This window comes from Podarcis liolepis, assembly GCF_965112155.1.
Source record: "Podarcis liolepis genome assembly, chromosome: 8".
NCBI lineage: Eukaryota > Metazoa > Chordata > Lepidosauria > Squamata > Lacertidae > Podarcis > Podarcis liolepis.
In genome coordinates, this window is record NC_139560.1 from 33,991,082 (window position 1) to 34,015,558 (window position 24,477).

The 24,477-nt window shown below is 41.1% G+C and overlaps 2 protein-coding genes across 14 annotated transcripts in view; one reads left to right on the forward strand and one right to left on the reverse strand.

Moving 5' to 3' along the window:
* Positions 1-18,844, forward strand: part of SLCO5A1 (solute carrier organic anion transporter family member 5A1) — a 57,916-nt gene extending 39,072 nt beyond the window's left edge. For all 4 annotated transcript variants that reach the window (XM_083517574.1, XM_083517576.1, XM_083517575.1 and 1 more), the window contains 5 exons: positions 1,248-1,446; positions 10,652-10,811; positions 12,633-12,874; positions 13,797-13,861; positions 14,188-18,844. In XM_083517574.1, the coding sequence (XP_083373700.1) occupies positions 1,248-1,446; positions 10,652-10,811; positions 12,633-12,874; positions 13,797-13,861; positions 14,188-14,645 (1,124 nt within the window). In that variant the 3' untranslated portion in view covers positions 14,646-18,844. The remainder of the gene's footprint in view (positions 1-1,247; positions 1,447-10,651; positions 10,812-12,632; positions 12,875-13,796; positions 13,862-14,187) is intronic.
* A 3,014-nt stretch (positions 18,845-21,858) lies between these two features.
* SULF1 (sulfatase 1) overlaps positions 21,859-24,477 on the reverse strand; it is a 116,509-nt gene continuing 113,890 nt past the window's right edge. For 9 of the 10 annotated variants that reach the window (XM_083517562.1, XM_083517564.1, XM_083517557.1 and 6 more), the window contains one exon: positions 21,859-22,900. In XM_083517562.1, the coding sequence (XP_083373688.1) occupies positions 22,107-22,900 (794 nt within the window). In that variant the 3' untranslated portion in view covers positions 21,859-22,106. The remainder of the gene's footprint in view (positions 22,901-24,477) is intronic. The other variant, XM_083517558.1, reaches the window with a different exon arrangement.

Here is a 24,477-nt window from a genome sequence, read left to right on the forward strand (position 1 = left end):
TCTCTCTCTCCGTTGAGACTTTTCAAAAACTAGATCTAGCATCAGCAAGACAGTTCCATAAAATAATCCTTAGTCATGAAATCCCATCTAAAAGGAAATGAATTACAATCGATACCACGTTTGTGAATTATCACCCAATTAGAAACTTAATTTAATTCTCTTGAATTTCACGTATTTTCTAACAACACTTGGAGCTGTTTTCCTTCCCAGCCTAGCATGAAAACAAAGCAATATTTCTGCTTGTATTTAACAATAGCTCTATTTATTCTGTTTCTGCTGCTTCTGGAAAAATCATAAGGAAGCTTTTATTAATCCTTTGACATAACTGAAGGGCAGTGAAAATTCTGATACTTTTTTTGCTGTGGTGACGTTCTCATGAAGAATTGCTGTGATGGTTAAGTTGGGTTTTGGGCTGCACTACTTTTCACTTAAGGTGATGAACATATGATGAAATGCTCTTCCATGAAGAAGAAAAACCCTGCCAAAAAATAGCATGTCACAGAGAAGGCTAGGCTAGTTAGATTCCTTCTCCTTTATATCTAGGTGCGGTTTTTTTTATATGCACTGATTTTTAATTTTGTATGGAAGACTTATTACTTCAGAATTTGTATATTGCCCCCCCCTTCTGGTATATAAATACAACACTATAGAATTTATTATATGCTTCATATTCTAATAAAAATCACTATAGAATTTATCGTATACTTCATGCACTAATAAAATCAATCTGAATACATTAAAGCAGTAGTGGTTAAGACCATGCACAACAGCACACATATTTATTAAAAACTGCTTGAAAGGTCTGCATAAAATCCAGTACGGTGTGTGCGTTTGCCTTTATAGGGAGGGCATTCCACAAATATGGGGGCCACCACCAAAATGACCTGTCTCTAGTTCTGACCACTCTGATGGATCTGGATGGTGAGTCCACAGACAGGACCTCTGAGGCTTTTAAGCAGATTCAATGTGTGTGGGGCAATCATGAAATTGCCCAATTATCACCTCATCTGGTGGTGTGAGAACCAGCCTTAGGCAATGGGGTCATATTGTTTTGTTTTTGCACGACACCCTGAGAGTTCTGCTTGAATTTAAGGATGGGGTATTAAGTGTTTTATCATAAAAATAGTGTAGAAATTTCACAGCCACACTGGTGGGAAAGGTTTTTCTCTCCACGCCCCCTTTTATTCTTTCATCCTTTGTAACATAGAAAGTGTTTTAATTTTACCCCTTTCTTTCCTTTTAATCAGGTGTGATCATTGTTCCAAGTGCTGGTGTTGGTATTGTCTTAGGGGGCTACATTATAAAAAAACTCAAGCTCAGTGCAAGAGAGTCTGCAAAGCTGGCAATGATCTGCAGTGGTGTGTCTTTGCTCTGCTTTTCAACGCTGTTCATTGTTGGATGCGAAAGCATTAATCTAGGGGGGATAAACATACCATATACTACCGGGTAAGTATCTTTTGGCTTTCTAAATGATTCATGCTTTCTTCAAAGCTAGCCTGCTTATATAATGGTAGTAAACTTGCTTTATTTCATAAGGACATTAAATGTGGCAATCAAAAGAGAGTGGGGGGGGGGGAGAGGGAGAGAGATAACCAACATTTGAAGCTTTAGTGCAGGTGTGGAGAACCTTTTTCAGCCTGAGTTCCTACAATTCCTTGTGGACTGTATGTGCATGCCTATGTTCAGCAAAGGCAGAAAAATGGAGAAATAGCCTCTTGTTCTGGTCTTACAGAGTAACCCCGTCTTATATTAAATAAGACAGATCTGACTCAGAATGCTAGATATTTGGGACAAACACTAACCTCTGGGCCAGAGAATAGAAACTGCTTGAACATGAGGGGAAACATCTTAATAAGAGCAGTTTGACAGTGGAGAAACAAGTATGACAGCGGAACCAATTACCTAGCGCAGGCATCCTCAAACTATGGTCCGCGGGCCACATCCAGCCTGCCAGGGTCCTGAACCCGGCCCACCCGGCAATTGCAGAACCCGCCACCATCTAACGGGTCTTGGCCCAAAGTTTTAGCGGCACAGGAACATGGTGGGCAGTGCCAGGGAACATGCAGGTTCAGAGGGCTGGGGAAGGCAAGGCCTCGTCGGTTGGGAGAGAAGCTGCTCTAGCTTGACAAGGTACAGAGGAGCCCCAGGAGCTTTGAAGCTGTTGTGGACTGAACCCTGAGGTTTTCTCTCATTCCATGCTCCTTTCTTCCCGCCGCCTTGCTAAGCGGCCTCTTTTCCCTGGTTCGCTTGGCACTTCCCGCCCTCCCCACTTTGCTTCCTGGCAGTTTCAACCGAGAAGCCGCTCCTCTCGCTTCCCTTTCTTTCCCAGGTTTCCTTTCCTTCATCTTTCTTGCGCAAAGACAGTTTCTTACTCAACTATTCCCTCAACAGTCATTTGGCTTCGAGTGCCACATTTTGGTTTTCATTCTCCCGTTCCCCGTCAAATCGCAGGGAACGGGAGAGAAGGGGAGTCATTATGCCGTCATGCTCTCCTGAGCATTTACAGCCTGCCTTAAGAGAGAGACGATTACCTGGAGACCCACTTCCTTTCCTGCAAATCCCCCAAGCCAAAGTCACCTGGACTCTCAGGGCGGCGATGGCGACTGAGGGGAATCAATACGCTGAGCCTTAACCTGGGAGTTAACTTGCTCACGCTGAGGGGAAAGAGACCCACCCTGACCGTTGCCGACCTCCGGCATAGCGGAGCCCTCCGCGGCAACCAGCCAGTGCCGAAGCCACGGATTCTCTGCGCGATCCCAGCGAGGGCTGCTACTTCCATCGTAGCTTCTCCTTCTGGTCGGCAGCGCTTGCAGACTTCGCCTGTGGCCAAGTGGCAGGGAGGTCCCCTTCCCCGGTCACTTCCCTTGCCTCCCAACAGTTGGGGTTTCAGAAATCTCCAAGAGCCTCTCCCTTTAAGTGGACCCAGTCATTCCTCTCCTGCCCCCCTTACACACACCTCTCATCCGCCCTCCCCTTCTTTCTTCCTCCTTTGACCGTTTCTTGCAATCAGAGTTTATTCTCCAAAGACCTGCATGTAACACAAGTGCCCCCCCCCATTGCCACATACTTCTAAGCCCATGGCAACCACATGTTCACAGCACCAAGTGAAACTGTGGAAGTTGCTGGATTGGACTATCAACAGCTACTAGTCGTGATGGCTATGCTCTGCCTGTGCTGTCTCTTCCAATGTCTTCACCCTTAGAGCAACTGCACTGCATTTAATCCAAATATATCTTGTTGAAAAGGGTCACGTTCTGCAGATTAAGATCCTTATATTTCTGGCAGAACAGAGCAAATTGGCTAGTGCCCATGATGTCACCATGTGCAATGCCTTTAAAGTATATTGTAAATATTGTATTGTTTTTCCTGTTTTTTGTGCACCACAAACATAATATGTGCAGTGTGCATAGGAATTTGTTCATATTTTTTTCAAACTATAGCCCGGCCACCAACAATGTCTGAGGGACAGTGAACTGGCCCCCTGTTTAAAAAGTTTGAGGACCCCTGACCTAGAAGCATAGTAGACTCACTTTTGCTCGAGGCCTTTAAGCAGAGACTGGGTAGCCTTTTGTTGGGGATGCTCTAATTCTGGATTTCCTGTACCAAGCAGGGAGTTTTATTAGATAGGCTGCGCAAAATCTCCTCCAACTCTATAATTCTATGAGTAGCAATAAATTTTGATATTCAGACTTTATCCTCAGTAATATATCTTAATGTATATCATTTGCATTATGAGGCCATAATTGTGCCTATATGCTAATGGTGAGTTGGCTGGAACATATTCTGCTATAATAATGAGAAATCAGGGGAAATAAGGTTTTATGGCTTATAGTTATTAAACAGTTCAATAAACTGATTTGAAGCTTGACTCTGGCATGTTGACAGCTGTTGTTTGTGTTTTTCTTTCAAAGGGTGTGCTGAAATGTATTTCCCCTTAGAAAGATTTCTCAATTTCTACTGCATCTTTTGAGAAATGGCTTGTTGTGTTAGGTCAAGGGGAAACTCTAGTATGTGCTTTCCTCTAATGGTAGTTTTAGTAAAAAGGCATTTTTGTGGCCAATATTAGTCAATGGATTTGCTTGTTATTTCTGGAAGTAAAGAAGCATGTAGTTGCTAAGCAGGATTCTCACAGACAGCCACATTATTGAAGGGTTTACAGTTCAGGTAAGGCAAGGGATTAGAAATTACCGTATTTTTCGCTCTATAGGATGCACTTTTTCCCCTCCAAAAATGAAGGGGGAAAGTGTGTGCGTCCTATGGAGCGAATGCAGGCTTTCACTGAAGCCAGGAGAGCGAGAGGGGTCGGTGTGCACCGACCCCTCTCGCGTTCCAGGTTTCAGGAAGCTATCTGCAAGCCCGAAGCCCGGGGAGCGCGGCTGTGTGCACCTCAGGCTTCAGGTAGCTCTCCGCAAGCCTGTGGAGCCCGACGGGAGTTCCCGCCAGACTCTGCAGGCTTGCGGACAGCTGCCTGCAGCCCGAAGCCTGGGGAGCACGGTGCTATGCACCCTGGGCTTCAGGCAGCTCTCCGCAAGCCTGTGGAGCCCGACGGGAGTTCCCGCCGGCCTCCTCAGGCTTGCGCATAGCAGGCAGCAGCCCGAAGCCTGGGGAGCGTAGAGCTGCATACCCCGGGCTTTGGGCAGCTATCTGCAAGCTGTCGGAGCCCGCGGGAGTTCCTGCTGGGCTCCCAAGGCTTGTGGATAGCAGCCTGCTGTCCCCAAAGCCAAAACAGCGAGTCGGGGCGCTGTGCAGCCCTCCGTCTCGCTGTTCCAGCTTCGGGACGGCTGCGCAAAGCCTCCGCAGGGCGGTGGGGTGCCCTTTTGCCGGCCTTTCCCCCCACTCAGGAGTTAGCCACCTCGTGACATCACCACGCCCCATCTTTGATTCACAGACTTTGGGATATGGGAGACCAGGCAGTCATTGACATCCAGGTCTTGTATGCTAGGTTCCACCAAATTAGGAACAGTGTGAAAACAGAAGTGTTCAGCAAAATTCCGCAGGCACTAGGACACACAGAGAGAGGGAGGGGTAAGTGGATGGACAGAAGCCTGCAGCCTTATGGGGCCTGCATTGTCAAGAGAGCTGCTAACTAATTCCACAGCTCCTGAGTTCCTGCAGGCTTTTCCAATTCTGAGGCACCTGGAGGAGCCATCAGGGTGTAGCATGCGACTAGCAACAGGAACAACAGGGAGCAGGAAATATAAACACCATAATAATCAGTGACATTGAGATCCCAGGGACATTGGGAGTGAGTGCTGCTGTTTGGATTTACAGGTCCCAAAGCATATGTGAAGAAAGAATTTATTTAGGCCTATGGTCTCCAGACTGGAAACCGATCCTAATCCCTGGTACAGGGAAATGTTTAAAGGGCATTTGTCACTCATGTATAATTAATGTATTGCCACAGTGCCATGCCTGGGTATAAATATAAATCAGGCAGCTAGGAAGATAAGGAGCTTAAAGGGGACTAAAAGGACACCAACCAGTTCCCCAATTCCCTGCACCCACCCATTCAAAGGGGATGCTGGGAGAGGGAAGGGGGCTGTGCCACAAGTTAGTCCTGGAGTCAGAGAAATGATGCTGTGACCTTCATGTCCTGCTTTTGGGCTTCCTTGAAGATTCTGTCTAGCCACAGTTGGAAACAGGGTACTGGGCTGGATGGTCTGCTCCAGCAGCGCTCTTACATTCTCATATCCGCATGTTTTCACATTTGCCTATCGTATCCTTTTTAATCCTCTCTTTTAGGTTTTAAACTCTTAAGAGAAGGGTCTTATTTCTCCTTTCATAGCTGTAACCCAGCTGTAGGTGCTCTATAAATTCTAGTAAATGGATTTATTTCTTATGCACAGGACCAAAAGCAGAACCTTCTCTTTAAAACCTTGTGACATAAACAAATGCTGCAAAAAGATTTGCTTTTTGGCAGATGTATGTATCCTAAAACTATGATGCCAGTGTAATAGGAAGGGTAACTATGGTATTGATGGTTCAGTGTAAAAACACAGCTTTCAGCTTGGGGAAAGCATTAATATTCCTTTGTGTTTCTTACTCTTAGATTTTGCACTTGGTTGCAAAAGTTGGGAAACTACTGAAAGGCTGAAAGGATATTCCGTAAATTTATGTTGACACAGTCCTACGCTGATATGTCATAATTTCCCATTATCCTCTGAAAACTCCAGGACTTTCTGTGTATTATATCTTAGGATAGATATTGGGAGCTAGACCATTGTGTCTGAAGTTTGTTTTTTAGGCAGCTAAGAAGGGGTATAGTTAGAGGTTTATAATATTATCTATGCTGTGGAGAAAGTGGACATTGGTTATGATAGTCAAATGGAACATTCAGGTTCCAGTGCCTCTGAATTTCAGTTCCTGGTGTGTGCATGTGTTTGGGACAGACAATGGCAATCCTTTGTTGCCCTTCATTGATATAAAGGTATTTTTATTCAGTTTTTAATGCATGATTGTTAATAACTGAAGCACAAAAGGTACAATACATTATAAATCAAGATGAAGTGCTTGAGTATTCAAATGCAGAGTACCCACACCTACGTTCAAATGAGAAATACAGGTAATTAAAGAAAGATGGGGGATTAAAACATGCATTAGCATTGAATGCCAAGTAAGAATATTTTTCTACAATGAGGAAGATGGGGCCAGGGGGATAGAAGAGCCCAAGAAGCTTTTTAGTCCTGTTTGCAGGATTCCCCAAACCCTCAGTCTGGACACTTTTGGAATAGGATGCTGGAGCTAGTGGCCCTTCCTTTGATCCAAAAGGATCCTTCTTATATCAGACAAACAGGCTAGTCTTCATTGCATTGAGTATAAATGGAAAAATAAAAAGAGCAGTGACAACAGTGAGTTGTTCACGAGTAAATTCATTAGTGAGGGGTCTGTTGTTTACCAGCTGGATACATTCACATTGTTGTTTGTGTTGGCTGCAGCTGTATCTGACTGCTATATGACAAGCCTGAAGGAGTTCACAAAATGTTCCGAATGGCAGCCAGAAATCAGTCATTACTCCACTTCTTAAAGTGCCAGGCTCAACAGCTTCAGTTCCTTCTCTCTTAACCTTGATCAGTAATTTGAAGCAAAGATCAATCACAGCAACAATTCAGTTTTGTGTGCCTCCTTCGTTATGTAGGCTTCTTTAGGTCACAGCAAATTAAATGTATTAATATTTAGGACTTTGTCTCTGGTTCATCCGTTTTGGTCTGGGGGACTGTAATCTACGTGACTGGAAATGTAGCTCAAGGATGAGTTGGTGAATATTTTAGTATCTTTGCAGAAAGTAACTGAAGCAAAGTAGTCTCCAGAACTTGACCCGGATAATCCACTACTTCGATAGGAGGGCTGTCTGAGGGGAATTTCTTTACTTTATTCTAGTCTTCAGTGTTCCTCTCCTCTGTCTTTTGTTCTGGGTGATTGTAATTAGTTTTTTGCCTGTGTGTGAGGGTGTTTGTACTCATTTGTCTCCCTTCGTAGTCTCGATTGTGGATGAGGAGGTAGTGGTGGTGTTGTGGTGTTTGCAGTTGGGCTTTTGGGATTCTGGTGGAGTTCATTTTAGAGAGATTGGGCCAGGAGCTTGGCACTTCCTGTGTCTCCTCAGAGAGCAGGAATGTTGTTTCTCTTTCTCTCTCAGAGCTTGGGGGTGGGGTGGGGAGTTTCCCTCAACTAACAACCCCAGCAGCTCCTTGGAGTCACATTTCCCTGCCCTCCTTGTCCAAGCAGGATTGTGATCTCGTGGCTCCCTCTTTTTCTCTGACCATCTGTGGCAGCATGCTCTCTGCCAGAGATAGTTGCCCCGTCTGGTGCGCTGCAGACAGTTGGCGGTTTTCCACAATTTTCACTACGTACGCTGGGCAACTGTGCTTTTGAGGGACAGCATCTCCTCAAAGCACTTGGGACCATTTCGTACATTTTGCAAATCCACTCCATAGGGAGTTGTAGCAAATCGCTGCTTAAGGAGCTTCCTTCTATGAATTGCATTCTTACAATATATTAGGCGTAGTCACACTCATTACTCTTGGGGATCCATCTCCCCAAATATAGGGCTATATCCCCTTGAGCTTATGATGCAATGGAAAGCTCTCTTCGTCCACCCCCAGAAGTCTCCCAAATTGCTGCGGAGTCTCAGGAAAGGTCTGAAATAAGTACCAGAAGAGCTGAAACTGGAGAAGGGAATTGGGGAAAATCATTTAGAGGGAGGCTTGCCATGAGTGAAGCTTGGCCTGCCCCCCCCCCCAATTCCCCACTTCTACTCTAGCCTCTGGAGAATCCCCCAACCTTCAGGAATATGGGTTTTTTTTGGGGGGGGGTCAGGAGGGCTGTGTGGAGAGGAGGAAAAAGGAGTTCCCCTCGTATGAGCATCTTTTGGTCACACACTTGATTGGATAAAGGCTACTGTTGCGCTTTTCATCATTTTCATCCTATTTTGAAAAATAAAATCACACCATCTTTGAAATAACCCTAAGGGTTTTTCCGCTCCTTATGTGGCAGTTGCGTTCACTGTCGCTGCTTAAAATGTAGAGCTGTTTTTCAAATTCCTGAGTAACTGAAGGTGAACAACACTTCGTTTAGAAATCTAATTCACCTTTTTGGTCCCCCTTCCCCCAATGAGAGCTAAGTAATGCTTCAAAATCCAGTGCTCACCATAAAATAAAATGATGACTCAAAAGTTTCTCAGTGCTGTGTTCTTATTTGAGTTTACTGCTTATTTATTTAAACAGTATCGAACTGTTCATAAAAGACATGTGTAAATATAATCAGCTTTCAAAAAGCTTTTATGTTTTGCAGAATGTTATTTGTTTGTTGAGAGCTTCTCAGTGAGCTTTGGTCAGTGATTTCTTTTCAGTGTTGGTCATGAATATTCAATAGAATTTCTGCTGCAGACAAAAGAAGCACCCTTTTTGTTTTCTTCTACTGCAAAACTTAGTCTTGCCTCTGGTATAATTGACTGAAGCGAATACTTTAGCCCAGTACTATAAAAACAGTAATTAGAAAATGCAGAGGTAGCTGACGGAATACCTTTAATAAAATGTATTTTAAAAAATCAGATAATTTAAAAGTACATAAATACATTGCATAGAAAAACCTATAGAAGGTAGCATTGTACATAAGAGTAATATTAGCTCACTGGGGCACAATATAACTACAATGATTAAAGATCATTTTAAAAGGCAAAGAGACTCAGACTCTTACAAGTCTTATTTATTCATTTTATTTAAATATTTATAAGCTGTCTTGCTGGGCCAACTCCAGGTTTCTATGGAAACCTGTGCTGTATCTTTTTTATTGATATTTATGGTACTTTCCTACTAACTTATGCAATAATAGATCACTGGAATTTTCATTTTCTGCTATGCAGGTATGTATGCTTACTAAACAGATGTTTTTGAGGGACAGATGTGGTTTTTAATATTCTGTTGGGAGCTGGGGAAACCCAGCTGGATGAATGGGGTATAAATACTAAATAATAATAATAATTCAAGTAATTTGCAGGCAACAAAACTGAAACAATAAGAACTATATAGTTAGGAGCTTTTATTATTTAGTCAGTTTAAGCAAGATGTGTATCTGAATGGTTCTGGAATCAGAAATGATCTTAGTCAAGATTTGGCATATTGAAAATGGTCTAAACTCCATCTAGATGGACAGCCACCAGACTCCTTTTGTTCAAGGGTAGAAGCATGAGCTCTTCTCCTCTAGCAATAGTAACTAAGAGCTCATTTGCATCTTATTGCATCAAGCAATAAGATCACATCTACATGTGATGCTATGTAAAAGCAAAGTGTGAAGATGCACATGTCCAAATACACAGTGGACAAAGAATTTCACTCCATGTATCTTTGATTGTTTGGGGCCCCATGCCTTCCCTTCATATAATTGCTGTGTAAGTGCAGTGAACTCTAGTGTCCCTGCAGTGCCACATAAAATGTGGATCCACCTACATAAAAATTAATGGCCGTATCATATATTAGTAATTGTATGACTGGAGAAAACAATTTCTAAAGTATCTGTGCCAATGCGGGAATATTTCAGAATAAAGGAACAAACTAAAAGTGACAGGTGTCCCACCTCCTTTATTCGATATCCTGCCTCTTGTAGGATTCCTGTCCCCTCAAAGTGCTATTTTGCCACCCTAAACATTGTTTTTGGGGTGGGTTGTGATCCATTTGGATGCTTGTCTTGTTGCCCATGACCTCATGGATTGTGTTTCAAGTCATCGTCCCCATATAACCCCAAAACCTTAGGAGCCTCAGTCACGCCCAACCAATAAACACAAAGAACACAAAAGTGCAATCAATATTTCTGTTTGAGAAATATTGTTGATAAGTTCTAATACTGGCTGTTGCTGATACAAGAGGCAAGCAAGTCTGATCTTAAATGGTGTAATCAGACCCACAATGCAGCACTCCAAAATATCACATTTGTGGGGAATCCTAAACCTGTCCTAAAAGGAGACAGGACTTCTAGTGAAAATGGGGCAGGGCACATCTCACAAGTCACTTTTCATTTGACAAATGGTGGTAGTATTCTTATTATTATTTTATATGCTGCCCTACACACGCAGGTCTCAGGGTGGTTCCCCTGGTCTTACAGCTATAACTATTTAACATTTTCTTCACCTAATGTGTACTGTAATCTCCTTTTTCTGTAGTCCTACACTCACCATGGCACATAGGAATCTCACTGGGAGCTGTAACGTCAACTGTGGCTGCAAAATCCATGAATATGAACCTGTGTGTGGGTCAGATGGCATCACATATTTCAACCCTTGTCTGGCTGGTTGCATCAGCAGTGGAAATCATAGCACAGGGGTAAGGATATCCACAAGTACGCAAACTGTACTTCTCATGCCATGCAGAAAAACACTTAAGCAAGTAAGGTCATTACCCCTTTCTTCCATTTTCAATGCTACCCATCCCCAAACCACTCACTTAAGAGACAGGCATTAGCTCAGCGGCAGAGCACATGCTTTTCTGGGAGAAGGTCCCAGATTAAACCCCTGGTATATGCTGAAACCCCAAAGAGCCACTGCTAGTCAGGGCAGATGCTACTAATTTAGATAGACCAATGATCTGACTTGACATAAGGCAAGTTCCTAAAGATACTGACATATAGCTTAACAGAAAATGACAGTTGCTCCTCTACTGAATGAGATCCCCAGCCTTAAGCATGGAAAAATATCTTAGACTGAAATAGGAGACCTCCTTCTTCAGACGTAATATTCAGCTTACAAGTTTTACAAAACCTTTTTGTGCTTTCACAGCCAAGGAGGGCTTCTGTTCTTCAAATGATCTAACCTCAGGCATTCTTTAATTCCAATTGCTATTATAGTCTTTCTGCCTTAAGATCCTGTTCTTCTAAAAGGGGAGGGTCTCCTTCCTTCCATAACTAACTGAAGATGTGTTAGTGCTCTTTTTAGAACACACAGAAAGGGGGTGTGTGTTTCCACTCAGGGAGGCAGTACATTTGGATTTTGTGAGCTATACTGATTAAACACCCACCAGCCAATCTTTTTCAGGGAAGCTGCTAGCCTGCCCCAAACTAGCCAATCAGTAGCTGGAACTCAGTCTTCTCCAACCCTGGTTCCTCCTAGATGTTACTGGGCTACAACCCCCATCATTCCCAGCTCGCATGGCCAATGGCCAGGGATGGTGGAGGTTGTAGTCCCAACAACATCTGGGGGGAAGCAAGGTTGGAGAAGTTTGTTTTAGCTAAATGGTTGTGTAATCTGCTACCCCCCCCCCCAAGTTGCTCAATGCTATATCCTTGTTTGCCTATCCTACTCAGTTGTCCAGCTCTACTCCTGGCCTGATTTCCCACTTGTGCTGCCCAGCTCTAATATTACATAACTCTACTTCGTCCTAACCTCTCCTGCCAGACCCACCATAGTGTGTTTAAAGAACTTCTTTTGCCTTGATTTCTGCACTGACTTCTCTTAGACTCTAATGTCTTTAGCAGCTCATTACTTCTAGCCCAGTATTTCCCAAACTTTTCCCCTCATGGAGCTCTTAAAAAATGTTGAGGGTCTTGGAGGACCGACCACTCAGTGGTTTTCCTGCTTGTTGTGGCAATTGTAATGGGCTGTGCTGGATGCTGCCTGCATTTCTATTGCTCCTTTTACAGTATTTATTGGATTTTATTTTGTTGCATTACAATTTGAATTCCATATAAGCAATAAGCACTGTAAAAATACAGTTAAAAATCAAAACGAGTATTTAATGCAGGCATGCCACAGACCACTCAAATGAAGCTTGCTGATCACGTGTGGTCCACAGACCAGTTTGGGAACCTTGTCCTAGCCCACAAGGAACTGCATGATTATATAGGATGGAACTCCAATTTACCTCTGCAAGCACATGTTCCAAACCTGCATTTGTGTAGGTAACAGGTGTGTGCAGGTGTTGTTTTTTAGGAGAAAGTAGGGGGTGGAAGGGGGGGGGGAGTGCTTAATCATTTACACTGATTCTTTCCTATAAATACCTGGCCCCTTCCTTAGCTTTATAAGACAACATAAGATCAATAAGACACTTTCACTTTCCCCCTAGCTAGCGTATTGTGCCAATTCAATGGAAGCATAAAATACAAACAAGAAACCTTGGCATTTGATGCTCCTTGTCTTTGATGTTCCACAGATAAGAAATTATACAGAATGTGCCTGTGTCCAAAGCAGACAAGTTATTACACCACCGACAGTTGGACAGCGCAGTCAGCTGAGAGTGGTGATCGTCAAAACATATCTCAATGAGAATGGTTATGCTGTGTCTGGGAAGTGTAATCGAACCTGCAATACACTCATTCCATTCCTCATTTTTCTCTTCATTGTTACGCTCATCACAGCATGTGCCCAGCCATCAGCAATCATAGTAACACTCAGGTGAGAGGTGCCTGAATTATTACAGTTTTATTAGAGGGATAGCATGCTGTTACCAGGTTCTGGGGGTCTGTGTCATCTTCAGCAGGATATGCCTTATCCTCATTTGTCTGATAATAGATATCGAGGTGACCTCTTTGATATATTTTAGTTATATGCACCCAGTTCACAGAGGCACTTGAAGATAAAGTGTGAGAGAGGGACACAGTAGGAGTGGGCCATTGCAGATGAAACCACTTAATAAACAATCTAGGAGGGGATTCAGTTGGGAAGAAGTGGATCCGCTGCTTTATTTGACCTCACTAGTTTGGAATGTATATGGTGAACTCCTTTTTAAAAAAATAATTTTAATGGGTTGAAGAAGTGGTGAAGATGATCTGTGATCTTCTCAGCTGGCATGACACAATACTTCTAAGATGACCTAGGTCCTAGAAGTAGCATGGAAGCTACTTTTCTTTCTGGATAAATTCAGTCCATTTATTACATTCATCAAATGATACAATTTAGTAGAAACAGAATAAAAGTCATAAAAGGAATACAGATATCACAGAGGAAACCAAAGTGAGTCCTTTGCTGCCTTTGGCTTCCAAATTCTTGTTTGCCCTGAGCTCTCCAAAGTAGGGTGGAGAAGCAATTTAATGGGGATAGAAAACAAAGCCCGATAAAAGAGTTGATTCAATCAGGATGCAAAGCTTTTTAGTTTGCTTTGTCACTTAAAATTACTTTATGTGAACCTTTGGATTTGAGTCTATTAACTGCCTTGTTTGCACTTAACTCTGTGAATGCTTTTTTTGGTATACTAATAAGTGGACTCACACTCTCAACTTCTTCTCAATAAGGATTTTTTTTTAATTAAGAGAAATTGAAGGTATTACTAAATATGCCTTGCAGTTTAAGGCTTTAAAATACCATGTGTCTTTTTTAGGTCTGTGGAAGATGGTGAGAGGCCTTTTGCACTTGGGATGCAATTTGTTTTATTAAGAACCCTTGGTAAGTGTAGTCATGTAGGGGTAACTTATTGTTTCATATCATATTATTTAGGAAAATTATTGCAAAAATACGTAATTGGATGGAGTTAAATTTGAGACACTAGTTTTGGCTTGGAACCCAGTTGAGTAAGTTGCTTTGCTACATTTGAACCCACTTATTGGTAAATATCATCCACAAGATCTTTTGCCCCTTCTTAAACTTTAGGTATGTGTAGTTCTTTGCAAAGTATTTTGGCCTTTGCAAAGCAAACCGGTTTTATTATGCAATTGTATATTAACTGTTTTAATCTGGGAGTCAATTAATCTTAATCTTCCTGTTTATTTCAGCATACATTCCCACTCCAATTTATTTTGGAGCTGTCATTGACACGACGTGCATGCTGTGGCAACAGGAATGTGGTGTGCAAGGCTCATGTTGGGAATATGATGTGACGTCGTTTCGTTTCGTCTACTTTGGTCTGGCTGCTGGCCTAAAATGTGTTGGATTCCTGTTCATTTTCCTGGCCTGGTACTCCATTAAATACAAAGAAGAGAAGCTGCAAAGGCAGATGTGGAGGGGCTCATCTATCAACACAGTGAGTGAGGTGGTGGGGAACACCGGAGCTCAGCAAAACTATGCACGGACTAGATCCTGCCCCACTTTTAGCTCTCAAGGCGAACATACTGAAGATGCTGGTCCGTCACTAGGGATGCATTACATAGCGCAGACCTATCCTGGCCCCCTTACAGAAGCAATAAATGCCCCAGATGAAAAGGCTTCAGAAGTACCCACTCCTGAGATATAGAGCCCTTTGGTAACCTCAAATTTGGTTTGTTGGTCAGTTTTTAAGTATGGGGCCTTTGGAAACACCCGTGCCTTCTTTTTCTTAACCTGATCTGCAACAGATAACAAACCAACAAAGCTTAATGCACAGAGCCATGACCTATCTGAGGGCTGGAAACCTCAAAACAACCCAGGTAGCTCTTTCTTCCCTTTTTGGGAAGGGAGTTTTAAAACATGTTTGTAAGTATTTCAGCTGTGTCTGTTAAATCCCCAAGTTCCAGGCAAGTGTTACAAAAGGCAGAACTCAAGATTGACAGAAATGAATACCCAGAGTTACAAAACAAGTAAGGTAATGCAGCCACAACTCCTGGACCGGGGAGGAGTAAGTATTTATTTTGACTTCTGTTTCAAAGCACAACTAAAACCAGTCTCAGCTATGCAACTTGGATTGGATAACTTTTTTGTTCTGTGTATCTATTTCCCCTCAAAATTTCTCAAATCATCTGAATTAGAAAAGAGGGCATTTTTGTTATATTTTAAATAAAGAGTACTTGAAACCATAGAACAGTTAAATACACTGGGTATGGTCTGAAATTCTAAGGCATAGTAGTTTAAACCTGTTCGATTCATTTAATTCTAGCATGATGATGTAGTATTTTTTAGTTTAGCGCAGAGAATGATAACCACCAGTAATTTTAGTATAAATCCGTAGTAATATTAAAGCGTTTAAAATATGTGCATAAAGAGCAGCTCGGTATTTGTATATTCTTGCAACAAGGAGATAATCTGCCACAGATACTCTAATACTGCTTTCACCAATTCCACACCCAAGCTATCTTAGAATGAATGGACACATACAAAAAGGATGACCTTTTGAGGTTGTGGCAATTTGAGAAGAATCTCACGTTAATTAAAGCTGGTGGAATTGCACAGTGGTTTGCTTATTTTGTCAAATGAACAGATCGCCATTCACATATCTCATCATGCACCAAGTGTCATTCTGAGTATGTGATAGTGCAATTAAATGCCTGTTTTGCCATGTGGCCTGCTGTAACGCGCACTGAATTCTTTCCAATTCCCCAAGGGTGAATTGTTGGGCAAGTGATGCTTGGCTGTAGGACAGCCAGAGCTGATCTCCCCTTGCTGCAGTATTAGAGGATACATGTGTACATAGGTTCCAAGGTATGGAGAAACAGAGATTCAAAAGCTACATGTATAATAGTTGTGTGATTCTTCCATCTTACAGTTGGGTTGTTTTTTGTGTGCCAACCAACCAGAGGTAGTCTAGAGTAGAGCACTGTCACAAGGACAAGATGCTTAATGCTTTCCCATGTTTACTCAAAGATTACACCCTTCAGCTTCTTTCATGCTATTCTCCCTCTTGTCTTTTCCTGATAGGTGGGGCAATAGCTTGGAAAGGCAGTGGATTTCTGAGTGGGCATATAGCAAGAAGGAAGAGTTAAGCAGCTGTGCCTGCTCTTCCTCCATTTAACTTGGGGTTGTTGTTTTTTTACTTTATATATTTTAAAACTGTTGATGGAAAGAATCACACAGCTAAGTGTTGTATATAGTTTGATCCAAAGTTCCAGGTTTTCTTGTTTTGTTCGATTTAAATTTATCAAATTTCTTTTGTTATGCATTCGTTTTTGTTGGGGTGTAATTCCCAGATAGTCTTTGTAGTATATTCCCAGTGAGATGAAAAAGGCTTCTGAGTGTTCACTGAGATTGTTGTTTATGTTTTCGAAGTACTACAGGCTGTGCTGTGTATTGTATCAAGGTATTTGAAGTCATGAAGGATTTCTGTTGTGATGGTTTTCCTTCTTACAGTTAAAGAGCTGTATAGGGAATTCTGTACATGCAGTGGGATGTCGTAATCCCACATTGCAGATGCAGTTGTCAGCGGTTCTAGGCATTACAAAGAGGAAATATGAAAAGGACAAATGTTTCAGGACACATTTCTAGCAGAAGAAAGCATTAAGGGAAATACTGTGAGAGAGAGTGAGAAGCATGTGAGGTAATGCGCATATAAATGATGTTAGTGGTTGCTATGGCAGTGTGCATATGCAGTGCGGATCTTCAAATGATGAACATGTAACGTGGAAGCATAGGTAGTGCTGGCAATGGATTATCAGTGGCACTGTGGTTCTGAAAAGTTAAGAAGGAGGCACTCATGTTCATGAAGCTGGCTCCTGATTTTGTGGTTTGCAGGGAACCAGCGTTGCATATGAACTAGCAGTAGCCCCGTATTTCAAGGAAATGTGTTGAAAATGCAGATTTCAAGTCAAAGGGTAAATTGCCCTTCAGTCAGCATTTTCCAAGTGGTGTGGATGTCTGTGAAGATTCATGGTCAAGAGACCTTCACTGTCACTGTGATTGTTGAAAGCGGTAGCAGGAGGTCTGGTCATACAACTTAACTGCTTCACATTGCTGTTCTTTTATTGGTCTTCTTTGATGCCACCCCTTTCAGATGTGGAAGAAGGGGGACAACTCTTTTAGGGGAGCAATGTAATACTTCAATCGAAGGTTTCCCCCTCTCCAACAGTGTTTTAAGTTCTAAATATTTTGAAAACATTGTATATAGTGTAAATGGAAGTAGACAGCCATAAATATTAATGTAAATACATGTTTATAGTTGTAGCATTAAGCATATTTATACAAACCTAATATTGCCTCAAAATCTTCAAGTTCTTCTATCTACCATTATCAGTGTTGGTTTTACACCCTTGAAATCTGAAATGTTATCCAAAGTTGCCTCCAATGTACTGCATTAGTCTGAGCTTATTTATTTCAGATCATTGTGTCATTTATGTATTTATAGTGTGTGTTACTACTCTTGTATCCTGCAATACATTGTCATAAAACACAGGGTGTAAGGCCAGGACTTGTTCTAGGAGTGCTGTGACTGAACACTTCCAAAGCTCCCCACCCCCTTTTAGTAGAGAAAATAATGAAAGATGCAACTGGATTACCTTTTGAACTAGATACATACTGCCCTGGTGCTAATGTGATGAAGTAATTCTTTCTCTGGCATGAGAATATTTCATACAAGTTTAAATAGCTGCATGTGCTTGCCTTCTGAAATTCTCATTGTTGTCTACAAAAGTGCACATAATTATTGGTAGGTTGGGCACACACTTCTGCTCCACATGTTGGTTGCTTGCCTGAAGTAGTATAAAATTTAAACCAATATCTTTAGGTACTTTAGGCATGGAAAATTGACTGTTACTCGTTCTCTGTTGATCTGAAAATGTAAGGTTCAGGAAAAGGATAGTAAAGACACTGTGTTTCAGTTTTGCTAAACAGATGTGATAGGCAAGTTTTCCTTCTAAATAAGCCCCCACAATCATTTGGTCAGGTTAATACTGAATGAACATGGCAATAGTGTCAGTGGAGACAGTCAAACTATGCCTTTTGGCTTCTGAACTTTAAAAAAGGTAGTACTCTACTGCTGAACAGAGCAGTTAGCAAAGCTGTGCAGTAACCACATATTTTTGAGGCTTACTGGAAATATGTAGTAATTCTACATGAGAGGAAAATTGTAGGGATTACTTAATTAGAAATACTTCAAAAATATGCAATTTTCAATTGTTAGCTTTTTTAATATTTGGCTACTTCTCTCTCTTCCAGGCAAAAGGGACATTGCCACTGGTTGTACTTGCATGCAATGGTGTGCCCCTCTCCTCCCCTTGTTTCATTTTTAAATTCTGAAAAGTTTCATCATAAGCCGGCTACAAACCATGGATTATGATGCTGGTTTTGTTTTAAACCCAAGATTCCTGGCTCAAACTAAATTGTTATGCTAAATCAAAACTCTTTAAAAATGAAACATGGGGAAGGGGCAATAAGCTTCACTTGGACTCATTGAGACCCATTTCCGTAGTGCTAAACCGTGTTCCTGAAAAGAAATATATGGTATTAATCAAGGGAGCAAGCTAGTTAAAAAGATTATACTGCATAAATGGTTTGTTTTTTTAATGTGTCCAACGGGAAAGTGTTTAGCTACTGTGCCTGTGGTAACAAAAATGCAATTTGATGGATACAGTAGGTTTCTTTTTAGTGAAGATTTTTACTAAGACGTCCATGGAACAAATAAGAGTTTTCCAAACCTATGTGCAAGTTCCTGTAAAATAAACATTATGGGCAAAATTTGTTGTAAACATCTCTTTGCAAGTGAACCCCTTGGATACTTCAACATTTGGAAATAAAAATGGCTTCTCAGTGTGTTTTGTTGCTGTACATTCTCAACCTTGAATGTGTGGGTTTGCGGATCTCAGTTGCAGGATGGAGCAGTAGGTGGCTGGCTGGTGCCCACTGAGACTGATGGGGCAGATGGGAGGCACGCCATGTGGTGAGTCACAGGTTCCCTACCCCCTTCTCTAGAATGGCAAAGTCTAAGCATATACAGAACAATAAGGGGTTAGTGATGAAAATTTCTAGCTATTATAAAGGCTCTATTTTTTAGGGGGGGGGGAGTTCCTCCTCCAGCCCCTTACCACTTGGAATTATGTATAATTAATTGTCAAATGAGTAAAGTACAGGTGCCACTCCCCACCACATTGCTTTCATCTGCCCATCTAAATTATATCTATGTGCTCTCATCTAGTGAAGTTGATTGGTGCAGAAGTTTCCTCTGTAACAGGATGCAAATGTTTTTGGGAATTGTGCTTGTTCAGGAGCTGATGCATTACAAAATGTGAAACTCAATTTCAATGAGTCCCCCCCCCCCCTTTGCTGAGTGATTAAACTCCACATAAATTTCTGTCAACAGTAGGTGCAATGTGGAACTGTTACCTAAATGACAAAAAAACCCCAACCTACTAGTTTATAAAATGCAGAGATCAGGGCCACCAGACTTCATTATACTGGTGGTTTTGACTATTTAAAAATATTAGGAAAGATGCTCACATATTTGCAGAGGCTGTGTGTGTATTGCAGCAGAGCAGGTTGTTCAGTAGTGTCACAGTGACATCCAATGGCTGGTAAGGAACAGCAAACTATTTTCTGCCGTCTGAGGCATGTGACACAAGTGTCCTATATTATTTAGTAGCTGTAAGAGTGAAAATTGAAATAATTGATGCCTTCGTTGCTAGCCTGTCTCACACTACTGAGTTTATTCCAGTCCTAAATAGTGGCAGACTTTTCTACCACAATCGAAACTAGTTGTTTTTATTGTTCTATCCAACTAGGATTCTATAGAAACACTGAACGGTTATTTAAAAGTCCCACATAGAATTAACTCAAATCTGCATAAACCTAATTATCAAATTTAAAGATTTTGGTCGGCTATGCTGGAATATAAGCTGGAATCCCAATTTTAAACCTACCTTGTCATCAGTAGATGTTATTAGAGATTTCATAATACTTTAACTAAATTGGCAATCTACAAATTATACTATTACTGTGTAACTATTGCCCATAAACATACAGTAAAAGTGTCCAACTCACAACTGAGCATAGTGAGTGGTCTTCACCATTAGCTTACCTCAACACCAATGTAAAGTTTACTTAATTAATTGTCTTCAGTAACTGACGTTTGAAAGTATGGAAACATTTGCTATGTTATCCTTATGAATCTTTGGTTTCACTCATTTTTTTTTTTTTTTACTATGAAACAGGTACAGGAACTCTTTATTTCAAGAAATATTGCTTCTAGACTTCACCGAAGTCAGAATTGTTCTATAAAAGTATTGCAGAATATATAATTATTATTTTTTTTACAAGAACACAGTTTAAAGTCTAATAATGGACACTCTATATACAAACAGCATCATTCATGCCCATAAATACGTTTGTTCGGTCATTCCGCTCGTGACACACACATGATTAAACACCTAGTTAATGTCAACAACTTTACAGAGTCCATCACAAGCTTTTCCTGAAAATTATTAAAAAGCCTACTGAGCACCAGGAACACGCAATTGTCAATTTTAACCTGTGTTATTTAAAACAAATAGTTTTTAAACCCCTATTTCCATTACCACACATAAAGACATGTACTCTCCTATAGATCAAATAACACAGAAATACCGCTTTGCTCTATTTTATAATTTAAATGTTGTGGTTCAAAAGAACCTCTAAAAATGTTTGGCAAAATCAAGCAACGAACTTATACTCAAGAGTTTGTCTGCAGTTACGTACCTTCCGCGTCTTCTAAATCTATGGTTACCAATTTTTGCATTCAACTGTTTTGTTCTAAAGCAGTCCAATCCATTAAGTAATGTGGGTCGTATGGGAGATGGTGCTTTCCCGTCTTTTTGGAGTCACTGGAGAAGCCCTTGTCTATTCCACATGCACCTTGGAGATTTCCTGTGTTTGAGAAGCCTCTGCATTAAGATGTATGGCTATAATCCAGCATTCATATGACTACATAGAGAGAAGGCCTCACAGTTGTGTAGTCTCCCATTGGGATGAGTAAAAATCTGAGTGACTCTCCACTATACCCTGGATAAAAAATGCTTACTGAACATGCTGGTATGAAACACTGCCAATAGCATATTTGTATAGGCACATTTTTGCATACACCAGTCCCCTTCTTTGGATGAGAGTTCAGTTACAAACAGAGGTAGCTGACCCATGGCCTCCAGATTTGGACTTCACCACACAACATCTCTGACCCTTGGCCATGTTGGCTGGGACTGATGAGAGTTGGAGTCCAATAACATATGACAGACCACAGATTAGCCTCCCCCGTTCTAAACTCTAAAACTTATCTGAGTAGTTTCCGAGCACATCAAGGCTTGTCTTTGCCTAATGAAAATTAAGCTTCCTTTCAAGCAAAAGAAATCGAAAATTTGAAAACCTTAATTACTTATTAGTTTCCTTATACATTGAAATCTGAAAATATAACACCTTCTCTATTACATCTTTTGTTAGCTGCTTCTTTCTGAGAAAAATTACCATAAAATCAATTTGAGCATAGAGGCTTAAAACCAAACATTGCTTTCTGCTCAATGTTCAGATAATTGGTTTTCATAATCCATGCTGCATATCGCTTTTGCTACCAACCTACTTTATTTTGTTGCAATTACACACTATTTAGCAAAACTAAGAACATGTACCAGATTAATAAAGGCTATGGCACACAGATTATAAAAGTGCAATATAATTTTACTCTTATCAGTATGAAATTTCAGTGGTTAATTAAAAAAACCCATGATTCAGGGAGCTTAAGTGGACAGAAACATTCATTTGTGGTGAGCCATTTGCGGAACAAGAAGACAAATGACTCAAAAGACTAATTTGCAGATGCCTTTATACTGCAGAAAATCAGGGTATCACTGCAATGTGACTTTCTTTTTAACACTGGAACTCTGGCTCCTTCAGTTACACTTTAAGAGTTTGTTTATGTGTATGCAGAGCACATATCATGGTCTCATTTTGCTAAAAAAAGTTAACAGTAGCAAAATTTGGAATGTCAGTTGTCATAACTACTACTATTGCCAACTAATTAATAAAGAAGAAAGAATGTGTGGTTTACCACAATCTAAACTGAGGAGAGTGGAGATGAGGCACTGCCTTCTACACTTAGACGCTGTGAAGCATTTGGAAAATGTTCCCTTTTTTTCAACGCCCTCTCAGTTTTATGCTCCATGATGAACTGGTGGATTGCCCTTGGATTCATGGGAAGATAGATCTGCTCTTCAAAAATATCTTCTGCAGAGTCACTGTCTTGGGCTGAGTCTTTCTGAAGAACGTTACTGGGTTGTAAGGTGAAGCTATGGCTAGACTCAAGCTCTGTCAAGTCATTCCCACTGAAATCCGTTTCAATATGAACTGGTTCTTTGGTCTCCAGCCACGCGTCGGCTTGGTGACTATTCCAGTGTGGTAGGTTTGGACTCACGTTTGCAGGAATATCATTGCTTAATTCAGGTTTGCTCTCCTGGCTTAACATAATAGCGCTCAAAGCCAGTGTCCCCAAATCTGTAGGCATAATAGGCTGGGCCTCTTGGGCTGTCAACCAACTTGAACCTTCGTCTGATTCAGCAGAGCTCATATCTAGCAAGGCAAATGGTGTGGATGATTCATCCAAGTACCCACTGGCATAAGTAGCCTGAGTCTTTGCTCCTCCATTTTGCTCAGAGTAACTGTTCAGCAGTGCAAAGATTCTATCTACATCCTTCAAGTAATTTGTCCAGTCGTTAGGACCAAGTCTGTAGTCATTTCTGGCTTCATATAAACTTTCATTCACACTGTACAAATCTTCCAGTCCTTGCCAGTTGACATTTTCCATGAAGATTGGCAACTTAGCCTTCCCATCCATGCCATAACTGTCCTCTGCTAAAAGAGAAGAAATGAAACTGTAGTTAGACTAAAGTTCAGTATTGATTGTGTTTGCTACCACTGTCCTGACTCAGTTCAGTAGCTCCTTTTTTTCATAACTGCAGCATGTCGATTGGTTATGGAAAAAGATAAAGATCACACATTTTTTCTTTTTAAGAAAGTGTGGAGACACCCACAGTGAAACACCCCATATTTTACTTATAGATGGGGGGAAAAGGCACTTTGATCCAAGTAGCAATAATCGAGAAAAGGAGTCAGAAGCAGCCCACAATCAAAGCAGGAGTGGTATTCAACTAAGTTCTATGGACAGCAGACCCACTGAAATTAATGAATTTAAGTTAGTTGTGTTTACTATCTTCAATGGGTCTACTCTGAGTAGGACCAGCATTGAATACCATCCAATGTGTGCATATGGCATCAATGAACCTTGCTTGTTTTCCAACTCTATCAATAATAATAAAGAAAGTAATGAAGTAAAATACTTATGACGACATTGTGGTTCCAATAAGATGCTCCATGACCTACTACTGTTACTAAACTGTTGTGCATAGCCAAGTTACTGTACATTTTCATCTTTAAAAAGATGGCAACGATGTGGTATCAGAAAAGGGGGATGCTATAATGCAATATAAGAAAACACTGGTGCTTCTAGTATATCACAAGACAGCCTGTGGATTTAGACAGTAGAAATATTACTGAGAACACTTCATTGAGGATACCCAGGGAATCAACATACACATAACAAAAGGGAAACAAATGTTCGTCCTATACAATAATGGCAAAGTCAACTACAGAATTACGAGGGCTATGCAGCCAATGAGAGGCTACAGAAGAACAAGAGGAAGGTATCCATGCACCAAAGGTCTCTTCTGTTGCCATCTTTTACTCTACCCCATACATATTCAGATGCACACTTTTGACCTGAACTACCTGCCCTTAATTCTAAACACATGGGGATTTGGTATATATAGCTACCTACTACATTATGAGAAAAATTGTACAGGATTTGAGCAAATGTGGTGTAATGGTTAAGAGTCAGACCAGGGCTGGGGAGATCCAGCTCATTGGATGACTGTGGGCCAGTCACTATCTTGCACTCTAATCTAACTCAGAGTTGTCAGTGGGGGGGGGGGCAATGTACACTACCAGAGGAAAAATGGGGTACAAAGTGGTTTGTTGTATTCCAGCAACTTCTGCAGGGTCACAGGTTCTTAACCTCCGACTCTGATGCTCTGAGTGGCATTTAAGCTGTAGAAATTTAGACAAATTCTTGTATAAGTGGATCACTCCAAGTAAATAAACAATTATTCAAGTTTACTGATTCGAAACAAATGTAGTAAGGCCCAATGTCTTCCTGAAGTTTTTCTAACAGTCTTGAGTATTCTCAGGGTTCCTCATCTCTGAAGATTCACTCAAGTACATAGTACCCGATAGGTCTTCTAGCCAAGCTCTGATTATGTCCAAATCTCCATGGCTTCAACAATGCTACAGTATGAGGTGCCTTCAGACTACATACATGACAATGCAACTTTTTCACTTGGGTTACAGATTCAGGAAATGCAAGAACACATTTT